This window comes from Nomascus leucogenys, chromosome 14 (genome assembly GCF_006542625.1).
Source record: "Nomascus leucogenys isolate Asia chromosome 14, Asia_NLE_v1, whole genome shotgun sequence".
Taxonomy (NCBI): domain Eukaryota; kingdom Metazoa; phylum Chordata; class Mammalia; order Primates; family Hylobatidae; genus Nomascus; species Nomascus leucogenys.
Window position 1 is genome coordinate 89,375,019 of NC_044394.1, and position 16,574 is coordinate 89,391,592.

Below are 16,574 nucleotides of genomic sequence, written 5' to 3' on the forward strand. Positions count from 1 at the left end.
AACTGTATAATTATGATTTTTAATGTCCAGAATGTGTAGTACAAGGGCCAGAGCTTCCTCCTGGACTCAATTTTATAAATTCTCAATTGGTTGGTGAGGCCAATAGGGATACTTTTTCTTGTCTAATTTGGTTTCTGGGAAAGCTTCATTCAAGTCCTCAATGGTCATCTGATCAAATGGAATTAAGTTCTTCATCTTCTCCATCTGGAAAGAGCGGGAATGTGTTTAGTTAATGTAAACAGAGACGGAAAGCAGAATATCCAAGGCAGGTTCCTACCACCAGGTGAAAGATGTGTGGCCATGAAAGAGAAAAACGATATTATAGGCAACGGCTACCCATCATCCTTACCTCCTTCTCATGTTCTACAATCCCGGCCTTTGAGAGAGACACCCACTCGGCACAAGATTTCACCTTTAAGAAGAAAGAGAAATTCAGTTCTGAAACCAGGCTGCATTCTATCCCAGCAGCTGCTAAAGTAGGAGTCGTCCCAGCCCACTCCTGCTGTCCTATTGCTCTATGGAGAAACCGTGGTTACCCTGACCACTTGGGGGCGCTCACTCTGAGAGGCAAACCACAGCTTTTCCTAACACTCACAGAGAAGCCCATATGGAAAACCAGCTTAGGATGGCAGCACCCGGCTGCTTCTGCAAGTTCCTCATCTGGAAGACCCACAGAATGCCTGTTTTCACAGGGCTCAGCCACTGAATGGTCAGGACACGCCACCTGAGCACCTAGCCAGACTTCTCTTTGGTGGAGCCACTGAGTTCCAAGTTTGGTCTTCAGTGCTTTCAAGCAAATAAATCATTAGGTATTTGAATACTACATGGATAATTTTTCTAAATCCAACTCCTTGTTTTTAACAGCTTTGTTGAGGTATATCTGAAATATGATAAAATGCACATATTTAAAGAACACCATTTGATAAGTTTTGATATTTGTATCCACCTGTGAAACCAACAGTCCCCTCTCAACCATCCTCAGGCAGCCACTGTAGACAAACTACATTTTCTAGAGTCTTACAAAGATGGAATCATATGCTATACTCTTCTTTTTCTTGTTGGCTTCTTTCACTCAGCATAATTATTTTGAAATTCATCCATGTTGTTGCATTTATTGACAAGCCATTCCTTTATATGGCTAACTCTTTTCCATTTAATTCACTCTACCTTAACTTAGCTATAATAGAGAGCTGTTAAGATCAAGAGAATAAGCAAGAGCCTTAACTACTTACATCTTCTTTTTCTTCGGCATCCACCTGGGCAGTATATTTATCCTCTGGCACGGGAACCTTCAGGGCATTAAACTACAAACACAAGGACAGTGAGTCATCGCCAATACACCCAGGAGCTCAAAGCGCTGGAAGCTACGAATCCTTAAAGGTCATACTGAAAGACATTCTGTGTCCCAAGTGGAAACCAATAGCCGTCTCAGTATTGGAGTGGAAAGATTAGACTGGGAACAGGAGCTCAAGGGTCTTCTCAGCCCTATCACTAACTGGGAACCCTGGACAATTCTTTATTATGATGAGCTTCATTTTCTTCATCTGAAAAGGACAGCTGGACATGATGACCAAAAAAATGGCCTCTTAGCACCTTGACTTGTAAAGAAATTCTGAATTCTCTTCTGCATGAAACCCTAGAGAGCTGACTGGTGGAAGCAGCACTGCATAATGAATGGTCTCCTTAGAAGACCGCTTAGTGTTAGCCAGGCGCGGTGGCTCACGCCTGTAATCCCAGCACTTTGGGAGGCTGAGGTGGGCGGATCACCTAAGGTCGGGAGTTCAAGACCAGCCTGACCAACACAGTGAAACCCCGTCTTTACTAAAAATACAAAAATTAGCTGTGCAAGGTGGCCAGCACATGTAGTCCCAGCTACACGGGAGGCTGAGGCAAGAGAACTGCTTGAACCTGGGAGGCGGAGACTGCAGTGAGCTGAGATGGCCCCATTGCACTCCAGCCTGGGTGACAGAGCGAGACTCCGTCTCAAAAAAAAAAAAAAAAAGACTGCTTAGTGTTATGGCTCCAGCACTTAACACTACCTGGCACAGAGTAGGCCCTCCATAAGCATCTTTGAAAGAAGAAGCAAATGAACTCTGGATATTGAGACTTGTGTAAATATCAGAGGAGGATAGATGGATGAGAAATTACAGCTACAAGGGACAGTTAAAAAGAGCAGAAGCTGGGCATGGTGGCTCATACCTGTACTCCCAGCACTTTGGGAGGCCAAGGAGGGCGGATCACCTGAGCTCAGGAGTTCAAGACCAGTCTGGGCAACATGGCGAAATCCCATCTCTACCAAAAATATAAAAAATTAGCCAGGCATGGTGGTGCTGTGGTCCCAGTTACTCGGGGGGATGAGGTGGAAGGAAGGCTTGAGCCCGGGAGAAAGAGGTTGCAGTGAGCTGAGATGACGCCACTGCACTCCAACCTGAGTGCCAGAGTGAGACTCCAACTCAAAAAAAAAAGCAGAGAGGTGGACTGCCTGAGCCCAGGAGTTTTAGACCAGCCTGAGCAGTATGACAAAAACCTGTCTCTACCAAAAAAAAAAAAAAAAAAGAAACGAAAATTAATCAGGTGTGGTGGTGGCATGCGCCTGTAGTCCCAGCTACTCAGGAGGTGAAGACAGAAGGATGGCTTGAGCTTCGGAGGCAGAGGCTGCAGTAAGCTGAGATCATGCCACTGCACTACACCCTGGATGACAGAGCAAAACTCCATCTCAAAAGAAAAAGGACAGGAAAAGAGTAGAAAAAAACGTCAGTTTGTTCCAAAGGGAGACAGGAAGGAAGCTAAAAGGAACCCAGGAGGTGGGCAAACATTTAACTTGAAAGCCCTCTGGGGCGTGGTGGCGCACGCCTGTAGTCCCAGCTACTCGGGAGGCTGAGGCAGGTAGATTGCTTGAGCCCAAGAGTTCTGGGCTGTAGTGCGTTATGCCGATCGGGTGTCTTCACCAAGTTCAGCATCAATACGGTGACCTCCCAGGAGCGGGGGACCACCAGGTTGCCTAAGAAGGGGTGAACCGGCCCAGGTCAGAAACAGAGCAGGTCAAAACTCCTGTGCTGATCAGAAAGCCCTCTGGCTCCCAGATTAAGGCTACACTGTACTGCTGAATGAACATAGCCTAAATTCCTGCACCTATTTACAGTTCAATGGACCACAAGGCCTTTGGCCATACGCATCTTTCCTAAGCTTCCTTAGGGATCTGGCTGTCATGCTGCGTATGTAATTATCCCTGTTCCTGCTCCCCACCCACAGGCATGTTACAAGCTCAGTGCTTTAGAGGTGTGAAGTCTCACCTTCTTCTCAAAGTCATCCACCAAGCCGGCCTTGGCCACATTGGCCTTGTAGTAAGCCCAGTCGATAGCTGGTGGATTCTCAGGTAAAGCAGCCAACCTGCCCACAAGGAAAGGCCAAAGTTAGGATTGTTCATAAGCAGTAGAAAATTCACATGGTAATTTTCCTATCCCTTCTTCCTATGGCCTGGAGGGTCACCACACTTTCCTCTCCTAGGATCATCAGGAAAATGCAAGGATTTCTTTATATGTTGTCATAAGGGCATCAAGAATTCATATGTAATTCCTTAATACTGTTTTGTTTCTAGATTCAGAGGCAAGTATGGGGTTCCCTCTCAGAAACATACTGACCTGGAGGTGAGGGTCTCATTCCAGGATTTCAGGGAACTAGCAATGGCCTTTTGGTTCTGGGGTATGATCTCTGCAAAAGCTACCCAGTCAATGGTTTTTAGAGCAAGTTTTCGCCCAGCCATCTTGGGATCCTGAAAAATAAGTCAAATAAAAACAAGGCTTTTTTATGAGGTGAATTTTCAGTTGGGAAAAATGATAAATAACAAAATAAGAGCTCTTAGAGAGAATCCTTTAAATCTTAGAAACATGCAAGTCTTCACAAGAATCACTTGAACCCAGAAGGTGCAGTGGGCCGAGATCACATCACTGCACTCCAGTCTGGGAGACACAGCAAGACTCCAACTCAAAAGAAAAAAGACAGCGTAGCTTTTCAAATTCAAGATAATTCAAGGTGTGCGGCCAGGCGCAGTGGCTCACGCCTGTAATCCCAGCACTTTGGGAGGCCAAGACGGTTGGATCACCTGAGGTCAGGAGTTCGAGACCAGCATGGCCAACATGGCAAAACCTCGTCTCTATTAAAAATACAATAATTAACCAGCCGTGGTGGCCCACTCCTGTAATCCCAGCTACTCCAGAGGCTGAGGCACAAGAATCACTTGAACCCAGGAGGCAGAGGTTGTAGTGAGCTGAGATCGCACCAGTGCACCCCAGCCTGGGCGACAGAGCAAGACTCCGTCTCAAAAAGAAAAGGACAGCGTAGCTTTTCAAATTCAAAGTGTGCAACGTGGCATACAAATACATTCTCTTGGCCGGGCGCAGTGGCTCATGCTTGTAATCCCAGCACTTTGGGAGGCCGAGGCGGGCGGATCACGAGGTCAGGAGATCGAGACCACGGTGAAACCCCGTCTCTACTAAAAATACAAAAAAAATTAGCCAGGCGTGGTGGCGGGCACCTGTAGTCCCAGCTACTCGGAGAGGCTGAGGCAGGAGAATGGAGTGAACCCAGGAGGCGGAGCTTGCAGTGAGCTGAGATCGCGCCACTGCACTCCAGCCTGGGCGACAGAGTGAGACTCAGTCTCAAAAAAAAAAAAAAAAAAAAAAAAAAAAAAAAAAATTCTCTCCCAACTCCTATTTAGCCTTAAAAGCCCAGCTCTCTAGGCTGGGTGCAGTGGCTCATTTCTGTAATCCCAGTACTTTGGGAGGCTGAGGCGGGTGGATCACTTGAGGTCAGGAGTTCAAGACCAGCCTGACCAATAGGGTGAAACCCTGTCTCTACTAGAAATACAAAAATTAGCCGGGCGTGATGGCATGTACCTGTAGTCCCAGGTACTCAGGAGGCTTAGACAGGACAATTGCTTGAACCTGGGCGGCGGAGGTTGCAGTGAGCTGAGATAGTGCCATTGCACTCCAGCCTGGACAACAGAGTGAGACTCTGTCTAAAAAAAAAAAAAAACCCAGCTCTCTTTATCCCCTCCATGTGCCTCTGGAAATATTACTAAAAATAACACTCTTGTTGCATGAAAGTTAATAAAGACATTTCCACCTAGGTTTTTTATTCACTGATTCTCCAGTAGACAGAAACTGACACATACCTAAGTTTCAACAACCTTAAATAAAGCACTCTCTAGGCTAAAATGTACTTATGTGTAAAATGGGCATTATCAGTCCTGCTTGTCCCAGAGGGCTGCTAAAAGTATCACATGAAATTGTGCACATCAACTTGCTCCATAGTTTTACAAACTTAAAAGGGCTATCCCCTTCCAACTAGATTGGTAATACACCTGCACCTTCTTATTCACATCGGATTATACCCTAGCAGCACCAGCACACGTTCTGCACTTTTTTTTTTTTTTTTTTTTTGAGATGGAGTTTCACTCTGTCCCCCAGGCTGGAGTGCAGTGGCATCATCTTGGCTCACTGCAACCTCCACCTCCCAGGCTCAAGCGATTCTCCTGCCTCAGCCTCCGGAGTAGCTGGGATTACAGGCACCCACCACCACACCCAGCTAATTTTTGTATTTGTAGTAGAGACAGGGTTTCTCCATGTTGGCCAGGCTGGTCTGAAACTCCTGACCTCAGGTGATCCACCCGCCTCGGCCTTGCAAAGTGCTGGAATTACAGGCATGAGCCACCGCGCCCAGCCTGCATTTTAAGAGGTATTCGACACATGTGAAAATGTGAGAAAAATACGGAAAACGACTACAGCCACTTAAAAAAAAAGGCAGAATATAGGAAAATAGTCCTCTTTAAGTAAGATCAGGGTCAGATATTAAAAGACTGCAAAGTCAAAGATCTCTATAAGCTTGGAGTGGAATACAAGGGAGGCGGAAGCAATCTTTCTCAGGATCTTCAAGAAAGTTGTCAAACACCTGTCCCGTCCTTCCTTTCTTTCTCAGGACAGCTTGTTTCCTGTTGTGGAGGGGAGGTGTTAAGGCAATTGGCATGTGATTTTAAAGTTACCAGGGAACCAATCACCCTTACAGATTTTCCCAAACATCAGTGGAAAGTAGAAGTCACAAATAATTGTGTGTGTGTGTGTGTGTGTGTGTGTGACGGAGTCTCGCATTGTCGCCTGGGCTGGAGTGTAGTGACGTGGTCTCGGCTCACTGCAACCTCCGCCTACCGGGTTCAAGCGATTCTCCTGCCTCTGCCTCCCCAGTAGCTGGGATTGCAGGCGCCTTCCACCACGCCCAGCTATTTTTTGTATTTTTAGTAGAGGCAGGGTTTCACCATGCTGGCCAGGCTGGTCTCGAACTCCTGACCTCGCGATTCGCCCGCCTTGGCCTCCTAAAGTGCTGGGATTATAGGTGTGAACCACCGCGCCCGGCGAATTTTTTTTTAATTCTTAAAAATCTATTGCTTAATCCCCAGCGCCTAGAACAGATCATGAGCATAGGAGGTGCTCAATGAATCTTTCTTGAATGAGTAACCGAACTCTGCACCTGAGGCGCCCTGAACGCTCTAAACGTTCGAATCCTGGAAACTGCCGGAGAGAGGGAGGGCGCAGCCCTGCCGCCAGCTGAGCGTCCCTCGGCAAGTTAACACTGTCTGCGTAACGTTTCCCCAGTCCCCCCACCAAACTATTGAAGTCTGCCGCGCTGGCAGCGGACTGCACGAGACACGGCTTGTGGCAGCGCCTAAATCAGCGGCGCCCGGGACACAGCCGGGCCCCCGTGACCCCGCGCGCCAAGGAGGGCTGAGGAAGGGATCGCGGGGCGAGGAGCGGCAGCTATACAATGGACACTCTGCCAGCGGGGCAAGCCGAGGGCCCGGCGTCCTTGACGGGGGCGTGACAGGGGTCGGCGTGAGGTTTGGAGCGGGCAGAGCAGAGGAGACCTCCAGGGATCGGATCCAACGCCCCAAGCCCCACTCACCTTCACCGACCCTGGCTGCCCACGGTCCTCCGCAGCAAGTAACGGAAGTGGGTCACCGGAAGATCTTTCCTCAGCCAACCCCAAAGCCAAGGGGGTGGGCCTTGCTCGGCAGATCAGCCAATAGAGATGAGGGCTGGTTCCGGAAGTATCTCCCCGGGGGCGGGCACAGCGCCTCCGCCGCGCGGGTCCCCGGGCGCTGGTTGGGGGCGCTCCCGTCCCTCTCCCCTCTGCCCCACCCCCGCCGATGGGCCGGCCCGGCTCTCCCTGCCGAGAAATGGGCCGGCCCGGCTGCGCGCGGGCAGCGGCGGTGGCGGCGGCGGCCCAAGATGGCGGAACTGCAGCTGGACGCGGCGATGGCGGGGCTGGGAGGGGGCGGCGGGACCGGGGTGGGCGACGGGGGTGGCCCAGTCCGCGGGCCCCCCAGCCCACGCCCGGCTGGCCCCACGCCCCGCGGGCACGGCCGCCCGGCTGCCGCCGTCGCGCAGCCGCTGGAGCCGGGTCCCGGACCACCCGAGCGGGCAGGGGGCGGCGGCGCGGCCCGCTGGGTCAGGCTGAACGTGGGAGGCACCTACTTCGTGACCACCAGACAGACCTTAGGCCGGGAGCCCAAGTCATTCCTCTGCCGCCTCTGCTGCCAGGAGGACCCGGAGCTGGACTCAGACAAGGTGTGCCCCGCCCTCGGGCGCGCCCCCGGGCCTTCGGATCCCCTGGTTTCTCCTAGATCGGTCCCCAGAGTCCTGAGACACGCTCCTCACAGGCAGCCCCCTCAGGCCGGGACCCCATCCTCCCCCTGCCTCCCACACTACTCGCAGGGGCCTCAGCGGGACCTCCCACTCCCCTTCTCCCATGCTGAGGCATACTCCGGCTTTCTCCCTGACCCCGCCCTTCGTTCTCCGAGACTCCTTCCCACACTGCGCCCACCTGCACCCACGAGAACGCACTCCACACCCCTTCTCCATATTCTCTGTCCCTGACATCCCACTGAGATCTGCATGAGTTTTCCCTGGCTCCTCTTCAGCCCCCCCACTGCCGGTGCCAGATGCATCCAGAACTGGGTCAGGGTAAGCTCAGGCATCCGTGTAGCTTTCTCAGACTCCCTCTCGGACCCCTCTGCCGAGTTGTGCTTCGACAGCTGCAGGAAGCGCTCCTTGTAGTATCACACTGCTTTCCTATAGTCCTGGTCGCAAAACTTTTATCTGTTAACAGTCACTGGTTTAGGTCCATATTTAGATCAAATGCGTTTTTTGGAAAGAGGTTAACCGTTTGCCGCTGCAAATCTAGGCTAAGACAGAAGGAAAATGAAAATTTTCCCGGGAAAATTTTGGGCAGGATGCATGGTTGCTAACCAAAGGGTTGAGAGGTGACAAGACACTTAAACCATTTCCAGTTCGAACTGTGTCAATTTCTTTTTAACTTAACGTGTTCACCTTTAAGTTCTCAAAGGCACTGACCATAACTCACACCGTCTTATATCCCATATAGCACTCAGCTGGTCACCTCAAAACAGAGCTGGAGGTGCGTAAACATTCGTTGTTTTCGTTTATTCCTCTCCTCCAAGAAATCTCAGATTGATGGAAAGCTATCTTGCCCTAACTTTAAAGAGATTTGAAAACCCTTGCTTATAAAGGAATTATTTTTATCTACCCTATATCCTCCTTGTGGTAATAGAAGCCAGTTTCTTCTTGTTCCTTTTACTGTAAAGATGAGTAGGATTAAAGCTGCTCAGAGCCAAGTCCTGGCAGTACCAAGCTTCCGCTGGGCACAGAGCTGGGGTGTGTGAGATTACAGCTGGCAGTGCAAACTCCCACTGATGTTGGCCTTGAGCTCAGGAGCATTGCCAACTACACAGAGGTTTTCTTGGAATTAGGAATGCAGTTCAGAGGCAGTGGAAAAGTCAGAATGTCCATCTCAAGCAAAGATTTCAATTACACAGCTATGCCATTTTCTCCCTTTCTTAATAACAAACACCCTACAGAAAAATGTTTGTCACTGTAATTATTGTCCAGGCAAAGATTTCAAATTCCAGCCAGGAAGTAAATGCCTAAATGAGTATGACTGTCTGTACCACCCTACCTAAGATGATCTTAATGTCCAAGATACATAAAGCTATAGCTTTCTTACCAATAGTTTGTGATAAACAAATGTGTAACAAAACTTGCCATCACTAAAGTCTTTTTTAGCTGATGGAATGAATTGTTGTCTTGCGGTGCTGACGAAGATGGTGAAACCCTGCCCTGCCTTTGTTTAAAATACTCCTCAAAGCTCCACAATGATACCCTTGTGTTTGGTTGGCAGGATGAGACAGGAGCCTATCTGATTGACAGGGACCCCACCTACTTTGGTCCTATCCTAAACTACCTCCGCCATGGGAAACTCATCATTACTAAGGAGTTGGCAGAAGAAGGTAAGAGCACTGTTTGCATTGGGGATTTTCAAAATGCAAGTAGAATCTTTAAAGTTGTTTTACAGATTTAAATTTTGTTTGACATTTTCATCAAGCTCATGTGCAGGTATAGTTTCAGGTTTATGAAACAGAGCAGAAACTACCAGTCTTGTCTGAGGGAGTCATGATTAAGGAAGCCTCCTTAGGCTTTGTTCAGCTTCCTGGGTGAGAAGGAAGATTGGTAGCTCAGCTTTTTTTTTTTTTTTTTTTTTTTGAGACGGAGTCTCGCTGTTGCCCAGGCTGGAGTGCAATGGCGCGATCTCGGCTCACTGCAGGCTCCGCCCCCCGGGGTTCACGCTGTTCTCCTGCCTCAGCCTCCCAAGTAGCTGGGACTACAGGCACCCGCCACCACGCCCGGCTAATTTTTTGTATTTTTAGTAGAGACGGGGTTTCACCGTGGTCTCGATCTCCTGACCTCGTGATCCGCCTGCCTCGGCCTCCCAAAGTGCTGGGATTACAGGCGTGAGCCACCACGCCTGGCCAGGTAGCTCAGCTTTGCAGATAACTTCAGGAGTTCTTTCCAAATCTCCAGAATTGTCACGATCCGTTTTTTACATTTATTTGTGTGCTAGCAGTGAGTGTCTGTAGTCTGAAGAAGCAAGACATCTCTGACATTCAGTTATTTATAGTTTCAATTTTGGTTTGAACTCGCAGTTGTACAAAAATAATAAAGGCTTGGCCTCATTTCTTTTAAGACTCTGGCCTCATGCTTCCCTGTAAATGTTTGCAGCTGACCTAATTCATTCTCTAGTTCATTGTCAGGTGTATCATCACTTGCCTCATCTTTGTGGTTTGTAGGGCATTGGGACTGTAAGTGGGTCTAGTCCACTTTCTACAAGGCTTGGCGTGGTCCCACTGAAGGCATTCAGTTGTAAAGGGGACTGTCCCTAAATCCAGGGCACCCTGATCTGGGAGCTTTGGCTCTGAGTAAGAAAGCTTGTAGTGGCTGTACTAGTTAATGAAGTGACTGCAAAACAACTCTGTTTCAGCCAGTAGAAAGAGGAATTGCTCTCTCTCTCTTTTTTTAAATGTCCCTTTTTAAACAATATTTCAAACGCATACAAAAGTAGTGGGAATCGTACAGTGAATTCCATGCATCCACTATCCAGCTTCAACAGTTACCAACTCATGGGTGATCTTAATCTTATTTCTTTTTCTTTTTTAATTTTTGTGAGTACCTAGTAGGTGTATATATTTATGGGGTACATGAGATTTTTCCTTTTTTTTTCTTCACTCAGGCTGGAGTGCACTGGCACGATCGGCTCACTGCAACCTCAGCCTCCTGTGTTCAAGCAATTCTCCTGCCTCAGGCTTCCAAGTAGCTGGGATTACAGGCGTGTGCCACCATCCTTGACTAATTTTTTGTATTTTTAGTAGAGACAGGGTTTCACCATGTTGGCCAGGCTGGTCTTGAACTCCTAACCTCAAGTGATCCACCTGCCTCAGCCTCCCAGAGTGCTGGGATTACAGGCCTGAGCCTCCGCGCCCGACCTGAGATGTTTGGATATAGGCATGCAGTGTGAAATAAGCACATCATGGAGAATGGGGTATCCATCCCCTCAAGCATCTATCCTTTGTGATACAAACAATTCAATTATCCTCTTTTAGTTAAGTAACTGTTCTAATGCTTTTAATTAAAAAAACTTTATTTTGAAGTTATTTAAAACTTAGAGAAAAGAGCAAGAATAACACAGAGAACGCCCTATATCCCAGATTAACCAATTTTCAATGTTATTTTTGTCATATTTGGGGTTTGGGGAGATCTTTTTGTTTGTTTTTTAAGAGTCAGAGTCTCACTATCTTATCTTGCCCAGGCTGGTCTCAAACGTCTGGCCTCACATGATCCTCCTGCCTCAGCCTCCTGAGTAGCTGGGATTATAGGCACGAGCCATCATGCCCAGCTTTTTTTGTTTTTTGTTTTTTGTTTTTGAGACAGTCTTGCTCTGTTGCCCGGGCTGGAGTGCAGTGGCGCAATCTCGCCTCACTGCAAGCTCCACCTCCCAGGTTCATGCCATTCTCCTGCCTCAGCCTCCCGAGTAGCTGGGACTGTAGGCGCCCGCCACCACACCTAGCTAATTTTTGTATTTTTAGTAGAGACAGGGTTTCACCGTATTAGCCAGGATGGTCTCGATCTCCTGACCTCATGATCTGCCTGCCTCAGCCTCCCAAAGTACTGGGATTACAGGCGTGAGCCACCATGCCCGACTTTTTTTTTTTTTTTTAAATCATATTTGCATCGTCCTTCATTCTCTCTTACCCCCTCCCTACCCCCATCCTCTTGCCTCTCCCACCACAGTTATTTCTGAACTATTTGAGAATAGATTGCAGATTTCACCCCTTAATATTTGTATATATTTCCCAAGAACAAGGATACTCTCTTATGTAACCACAGACAGTACAGTTATCAAACTCAGGAAATTTAATACTGATGCTTTTATCTACAGCTTATATTGCAGTTTTGTCAGTTGTCCTAATAATGGCTTTTATAGCAAATTTGTTCCTATAGGATCACACATCTCATAGTTGCCCTAAGGCCTTTGAGTTCATTTAGCATGCGAGTCTTTAAATGGTTGCCTTTTATATTGTTCAAATGATTAGCCTCCTATTAAGTTTGGCCCACATAAATTTGTACACACACCTCCACCCCCACCCCCATTCCTTTTGAGGGCAGATTGGAGAAAAATATCAAGTTCAGGAGGTGTCCAACATGACTAGTTCCAGGAACTAAGTGACATATGGGAAAAGTGTCCTGCAGCTAATGGGCAGGTGCCAGGTAGGGAAAGGAGGGTTGAAATGGAGTGAGCAGAACATACCCTGGTGTTTGACTAATTTATGTTGGAGAAAAGGTCATGGGTTTACCGAAAATAGCAAAGAGATACTTTCTAGCAGAAGGAGAGAGATTGGATTTACATTTAAATAATGCAGTTTTTAGGCCGGGAGCTGTGGCTCATGCCTGTAATCCCAACACTTGGAAGGCCAAGGTGGGCGGATCACTTGAGGTTAGGAGTTCAAGACCAGCCTGGCCAACATGGCAAAACCCTGTCTCTACTAAAAATACAAAAATTGGCCGGGCGCGGTGGCTTACGCCTGTAATCCCAGAACTTTGGGAGGCCGAGGCAGATGGATCACCTGAGGTCAGGAGTTCAAGACCAGCCTGACCAACATGATGAAACCCTGTCTCTACTAAAAATACAAAAAATTAGCCGGGCATGGTGGCAAGCGCCTGTAATCCCAGCTACTCGGGAGGCTGAGGCAGCAGAATCTCTTGAACTCAGCAGGCGGAGGTTGCAGTGAGCCAAGATCATGCCATTGCACTCCAACCTGGGCAACAAGAATGAAACTCTGTCTCAGGCTCGGGGAAAATAATACAAACATTAGCCGGGCGTGGTGGTGTGTGTCTGTACTCCCAGCTACTTGGGAGACTGAGGCAAGAGAATCACTTGAACCCAGGAGGCGGAGGTTGCCGTGAGCCAAGATGGCACCACTGAACTCCAGCCTGGGTGACAGAGTAAGACTCCGTCTCAAAAAATAAGTAAATAAATAAATAAGCAGTTTTTAGCAAGCATGCAACCTTCAGCCTCTCCTTGGTGTTTTTCTGGCGAACTCTCGCACCTGTCTGACTGCAGTTTTGTCCTTGTTCCAGGTGTGCTGGAGGAGGCGGAGTTTTACAACATCGCGTCCCTTGTGCGGCTGGTTAAGGAAAGGATACGGGACAATGAGAACAGAACTTCACAAGTAATGTATTTGGAACTGTTACGGAGGGAGGTCTCAAGTGGGCCTCTGTCAGTCGGTCTGTGATTTGAAAAGGATGCCTTTTTTTTTTTTTGAGACAGAGTCTCGCTCTGTCGCCCAGGCTGGAGTGCAGTGGCGCAATCTCGGCTCACTGCAAGCTCCGCCTCCCGGGTTCACGCCATTCTCCTGCCTCAGCCTCTCCGAGTAGCTGGGACTACAGGCGCCTGCCACCATGCCCGGCTAATTTTTTTGTATTTTTAGTAGAGACGGGGTTTCACCGTGGTCTCGATCTCCTGACCTCGTGATCCGCCCGCCTCGGCCCCCCAAAGTGCTGGGATTACAAGTGTGAGCCACCGCGCCCGGCGAAAAGGATGCCTTTACCCTTAGAGCTGGAAGTGTGTGTGGAACACCATTTGCAGTGCAGGGAATGCACACTCAGCCAAACTGCACAGGAGAAAAGAAGAAGCCACAAAGAAAACAGAATAGGCCTATGTCCCAATAGAATGAGAAGATTGTCGCTGCTCACCAGATGGCAGGAGGAGGTGCCCAGGGCACTTTAGGTCCAAAACCTGTTCTCTTTGCCCAAGTATGTCTCCTTCCTAAAGACGATAGAGGTCTTGGTTCCACCTGTTGGCCGCTCTTTTTTTTTTTTGAGATGGAGTCTCACTCTGTCACCCAGGCTGGAGTGCAGTGGTGCAATCTCGGCTCACTGCAACCTCTGCCTCCCAGGTTCAAGCAATTCTCCTGCCTCAGCCTCCCGTGTAGCTGGGACTACAGGTGTGTGCCACCACGCCTGACTAATTTTTGTATTTTTTTTAGTAGAAGGGTTTCACCATGTTGGTTAGGCTGGTCTCAAACTCCCGACCTCAGGTGATCTGCCTGCCTCAGCCTCCCAAAGTGCTGGGATTACAGGCATGAGCCACTGCGCCCAGCTTGGCCGCTCTTTATGGAGATGAGCCTTTAGCATGTGATCAAGTCACATACAGCTCCTGTGAGCCACGTGAAACCAGTCTCGTGGGGTGGGCCTTAGCAGCTGCTTGTGAACCATGCTTTTTTTTTTTTTTTTTTTTTTGGAGACAGAGTCTCACTCTCTCCCCTAGGCTGGCCTCCCAAAGTGCTAAGATTACAGGAGTGAGCCACCGCACCCGGCCTGAACCATGTTTCTAAGAACATAATATCAAGCTGCTCTTTATGATGGTGTCTTGATTTTGGCGGGGAGAGGGAGGACCAGGTCTCACTCCCGTTGCCCAGGCTGGAGTGCAGTGGCATGATCATAGCTCACTGCAGCCTTGACTTCCCAGGCTCAGGCGATTTTCCTACCTCAGCCTCCGGAGTAGCTGGGACTAGTCGCAAGCCACCACACCTGGCTACTTTTTTGTATTTTGGGTAGAAATGAGCCTTGTTGGCCAGGCTGGTCTCAAACTCCTGAACTCAAGCAATCCGCCCACCTCATCCTCCCAAAGATCTGGAATTACAGGTGTGAGCTGCCGCATCTGGCCTTGATTTCATATTAACTCAGATACAGTAACAAGAGTGAAAGGGAATTTGCCCACCTAATTAGAGGAAAGAAAGATGTTAGGGCACATCTATTTCACATGCTGCCATTCATCATATGTTTTTCATGTGTTTGAATGGCCATAATAGCTTCTATTTGGCCCTTGGGATTCTGTAAGTAATTGAAAGTCATTGCCCTCAAGAAGCTTGAAGTCGGCCGGGCGCGGTGGTTCATGCCTGTAATCCCAGCACTTTGGGAGGCTGAGACGGGTGGATCATGAGGTCAGGAGATCAAGACCATCCTGGCTAACATGGTCTCTACTAAAAATACAAAAAAATGAGCCGGGCATGGTGGTGGGTGCCTGTAGTCCCAGCTACTCGAGAGGCTGAGGCAGGAGAATGGTGTGAACCCGGGAGGCGGAGCTTGTAGTGAGCCGAGATCGCGCCACTGCACTCCAGCCGGGGCGAGAGAGGGAGACTCCATCTCAAAAAAAAAAAAAAAAAAAGAAGCTTGAAGTAAGTATAGCCAGGAAAATAGACCCTCTCTTTCATGCGATTAGACTGTTTTAAGCAACTGCAACTACAGAGTTAACAGTAAGAAGGCAGAGTCGTGCTCCACCATGACTACTTGTCTTGTAGCATAATTGCCTCTTTTCCCATCAGATACTGGTGGTAGATGCTTTAGGTATAATCTATTGCAGCACAGAATTTTCCTGCCATTAAGAAGGCAGGAAAATTATTCTTTTTTCTTCTTTTTCTTTTTTTTTTTTTTTTTTTTTTTTGAGACAGAGTTTTGCTCTGTCACCCAGGCTGGAGTGCAGTGGCATGATCTCGGCTCACTGCAACCTCTGCCTCCCAGGTTCAAGCGATTCTCATGTCTCAGCCACCTGAGTAGCTGTGATTACAGGTGTCTGCCGCAACGCCTGGCTAATTTTTGTATTTCTAGTAGGGATGGTGTTTCGCCATATTGAGCAGGCTGGTCTTGAACTTCAGGCCTCAAGTGATCCACTTGCCTCAGCCTCCCAAAGTGCTGGGATAACAGACGTGAGCCACCATGCCTGGCATAAGTTTTACTTTTAAAAGTAAAAAATAATGCCTTGCTCTTTCTGTGTTAGATTTCATATATCAAAGTTTTCTGGCTCTAGGCCAGGCATGGTGGCTCACTCCTGTAATACCAGCACTCTGGGAGGCTGAGGAGGGTGGATCACTTGAGGTCAGGAGTTCAAGACCAGCCTGGCCAACATGGTGAAACCCTGTCTACTGGCCGGGCGCGGTGGCTCATGCCTGTAATCCCAGCAATTTGGGAGGCCGAGGCGGGTGGATCACCTGAGGTCGGGAGTTCAAGACCAGCCTGACCAACATGGAGAAACCCCGTCTACTAAAAACACAAAATTAGCCGGGATGGTAGCACATGCCTGTAATCTCAGCTACTTGGGAGGCTGAGGCAGGAGAATGGCTTGAACCCGGGAGGAGGAGGTTGTGGTGAGCCGAGATCACGCCATTGCACTCCAGCCTGGGCAACAAGAGCGAAACTATCTAAAAAAAAAAAGAAAGAAAGAAAGCCTGTCTACTAAAAATATGAAAATTGTCCGAGTGTGGTAGCGGGCACCTGTAATCCCAGCTACTCAGGAGGCTGAGGCAGGAGAATCACTTAGAACTGAGATAGCAGAAATTGCAGTGAGCTGAGATGGCACCACTGCACCCCAGCCTGGGCAACAGAGTGAGACTCCATCTCAAAAAAAAAAAAGTTTTCTGGCTCTAAATGGAATATTTGAATGAATAACTGACACTAATGATGAAAAATTAACTCTTTTATCCACGTTATCTCCAGCAGTTTGCGAAAGTGAAGGGAAGGGCTTATTCGTTTAGTTTTCTTCCATCTAGCCGACAGCTGAAAGGTTCCTTTTTGATGTTCAAAGGTGGCTTTGTAGTTGGTTTGCAGATTACCACT

At 48.5% G+C, this 16,574-nt stretch overlaps 2 protein-coding genes across 2 annotated transcripts in view; one reads left to right on the top strand and one right to left on the bottom strand.

Annotated features, from left to right (window-relative positions):
- On the bottom strand, positions 1–7,277 carry ATP5PD (ATP synthase peripheral stalk subunit d). The gene is made up of 6 exons (XM_003279047.4): positions 6,955–7,277; positions 3,642–3,772; positions 3,294–3,390; positions 1,233–1,304; positions 350–412; positions 1–204 (listed from the first exon to the last, which is right to left on the bottom strand). The coding sequence occupies exons 2-6, from the start codon at positions 3,761–3,763 to the stop codon at positions 73–75; spliced, it is 486 nt and encodes a 161-aa protein (XP_003279095.1). The 5' UTR covers positions 3,764–3,772; positions 6,955–7,277; the 3' UTR covers positions 1–72.
- KCTD2 (potassium channel tetramerization domain containing 2) overlaps positions 7,257–16,574 on the top strand; it is a 19,329-nt gene continuing 10,011 nt past the window's right edge. Inside the window, exons 1-3 of the mRNA XM_012495721.2 lie at positions 7,257–7,619; positions 9,250–9,358; positions 13,041–13,132. Of these exons, the coding sequence (XP_012351175.2) occupies positions 7,281–7,619; positions 9,250–9,358; positions 13,041–13,132 (540 nt within the window). The 5' untranslated portion in view covers positions 7,257–7,280. The remainder of the gene's footprint in view (positions 7,620–9,249; positions 9,359–13,040; positions 13,133–16,574) is intronic.

Coding starts and splice junctions, on each gene's coding strand:
- ATP5PD (XM_003279047.4), bottom strand. CDS start 3,763: ATGGCTGGGCGAAAACTTGCTCTAAAAACCATTGACTGGGTAGCTTTT. Junction 3,391..3,641: donor AATGAGACCCTCACCTCCAG/GTCAGTATGTTT, acceptor CCTTGTGGGCAG/GTTGGCTGCTTTACCTGAGA. Junction 205..349: donor TTGTAGAACATGAGAAGGAG/GTAAGGATGATG, acceptor CGCTCTTTCCAG/ATGGAGAAGATGAAGAACTT.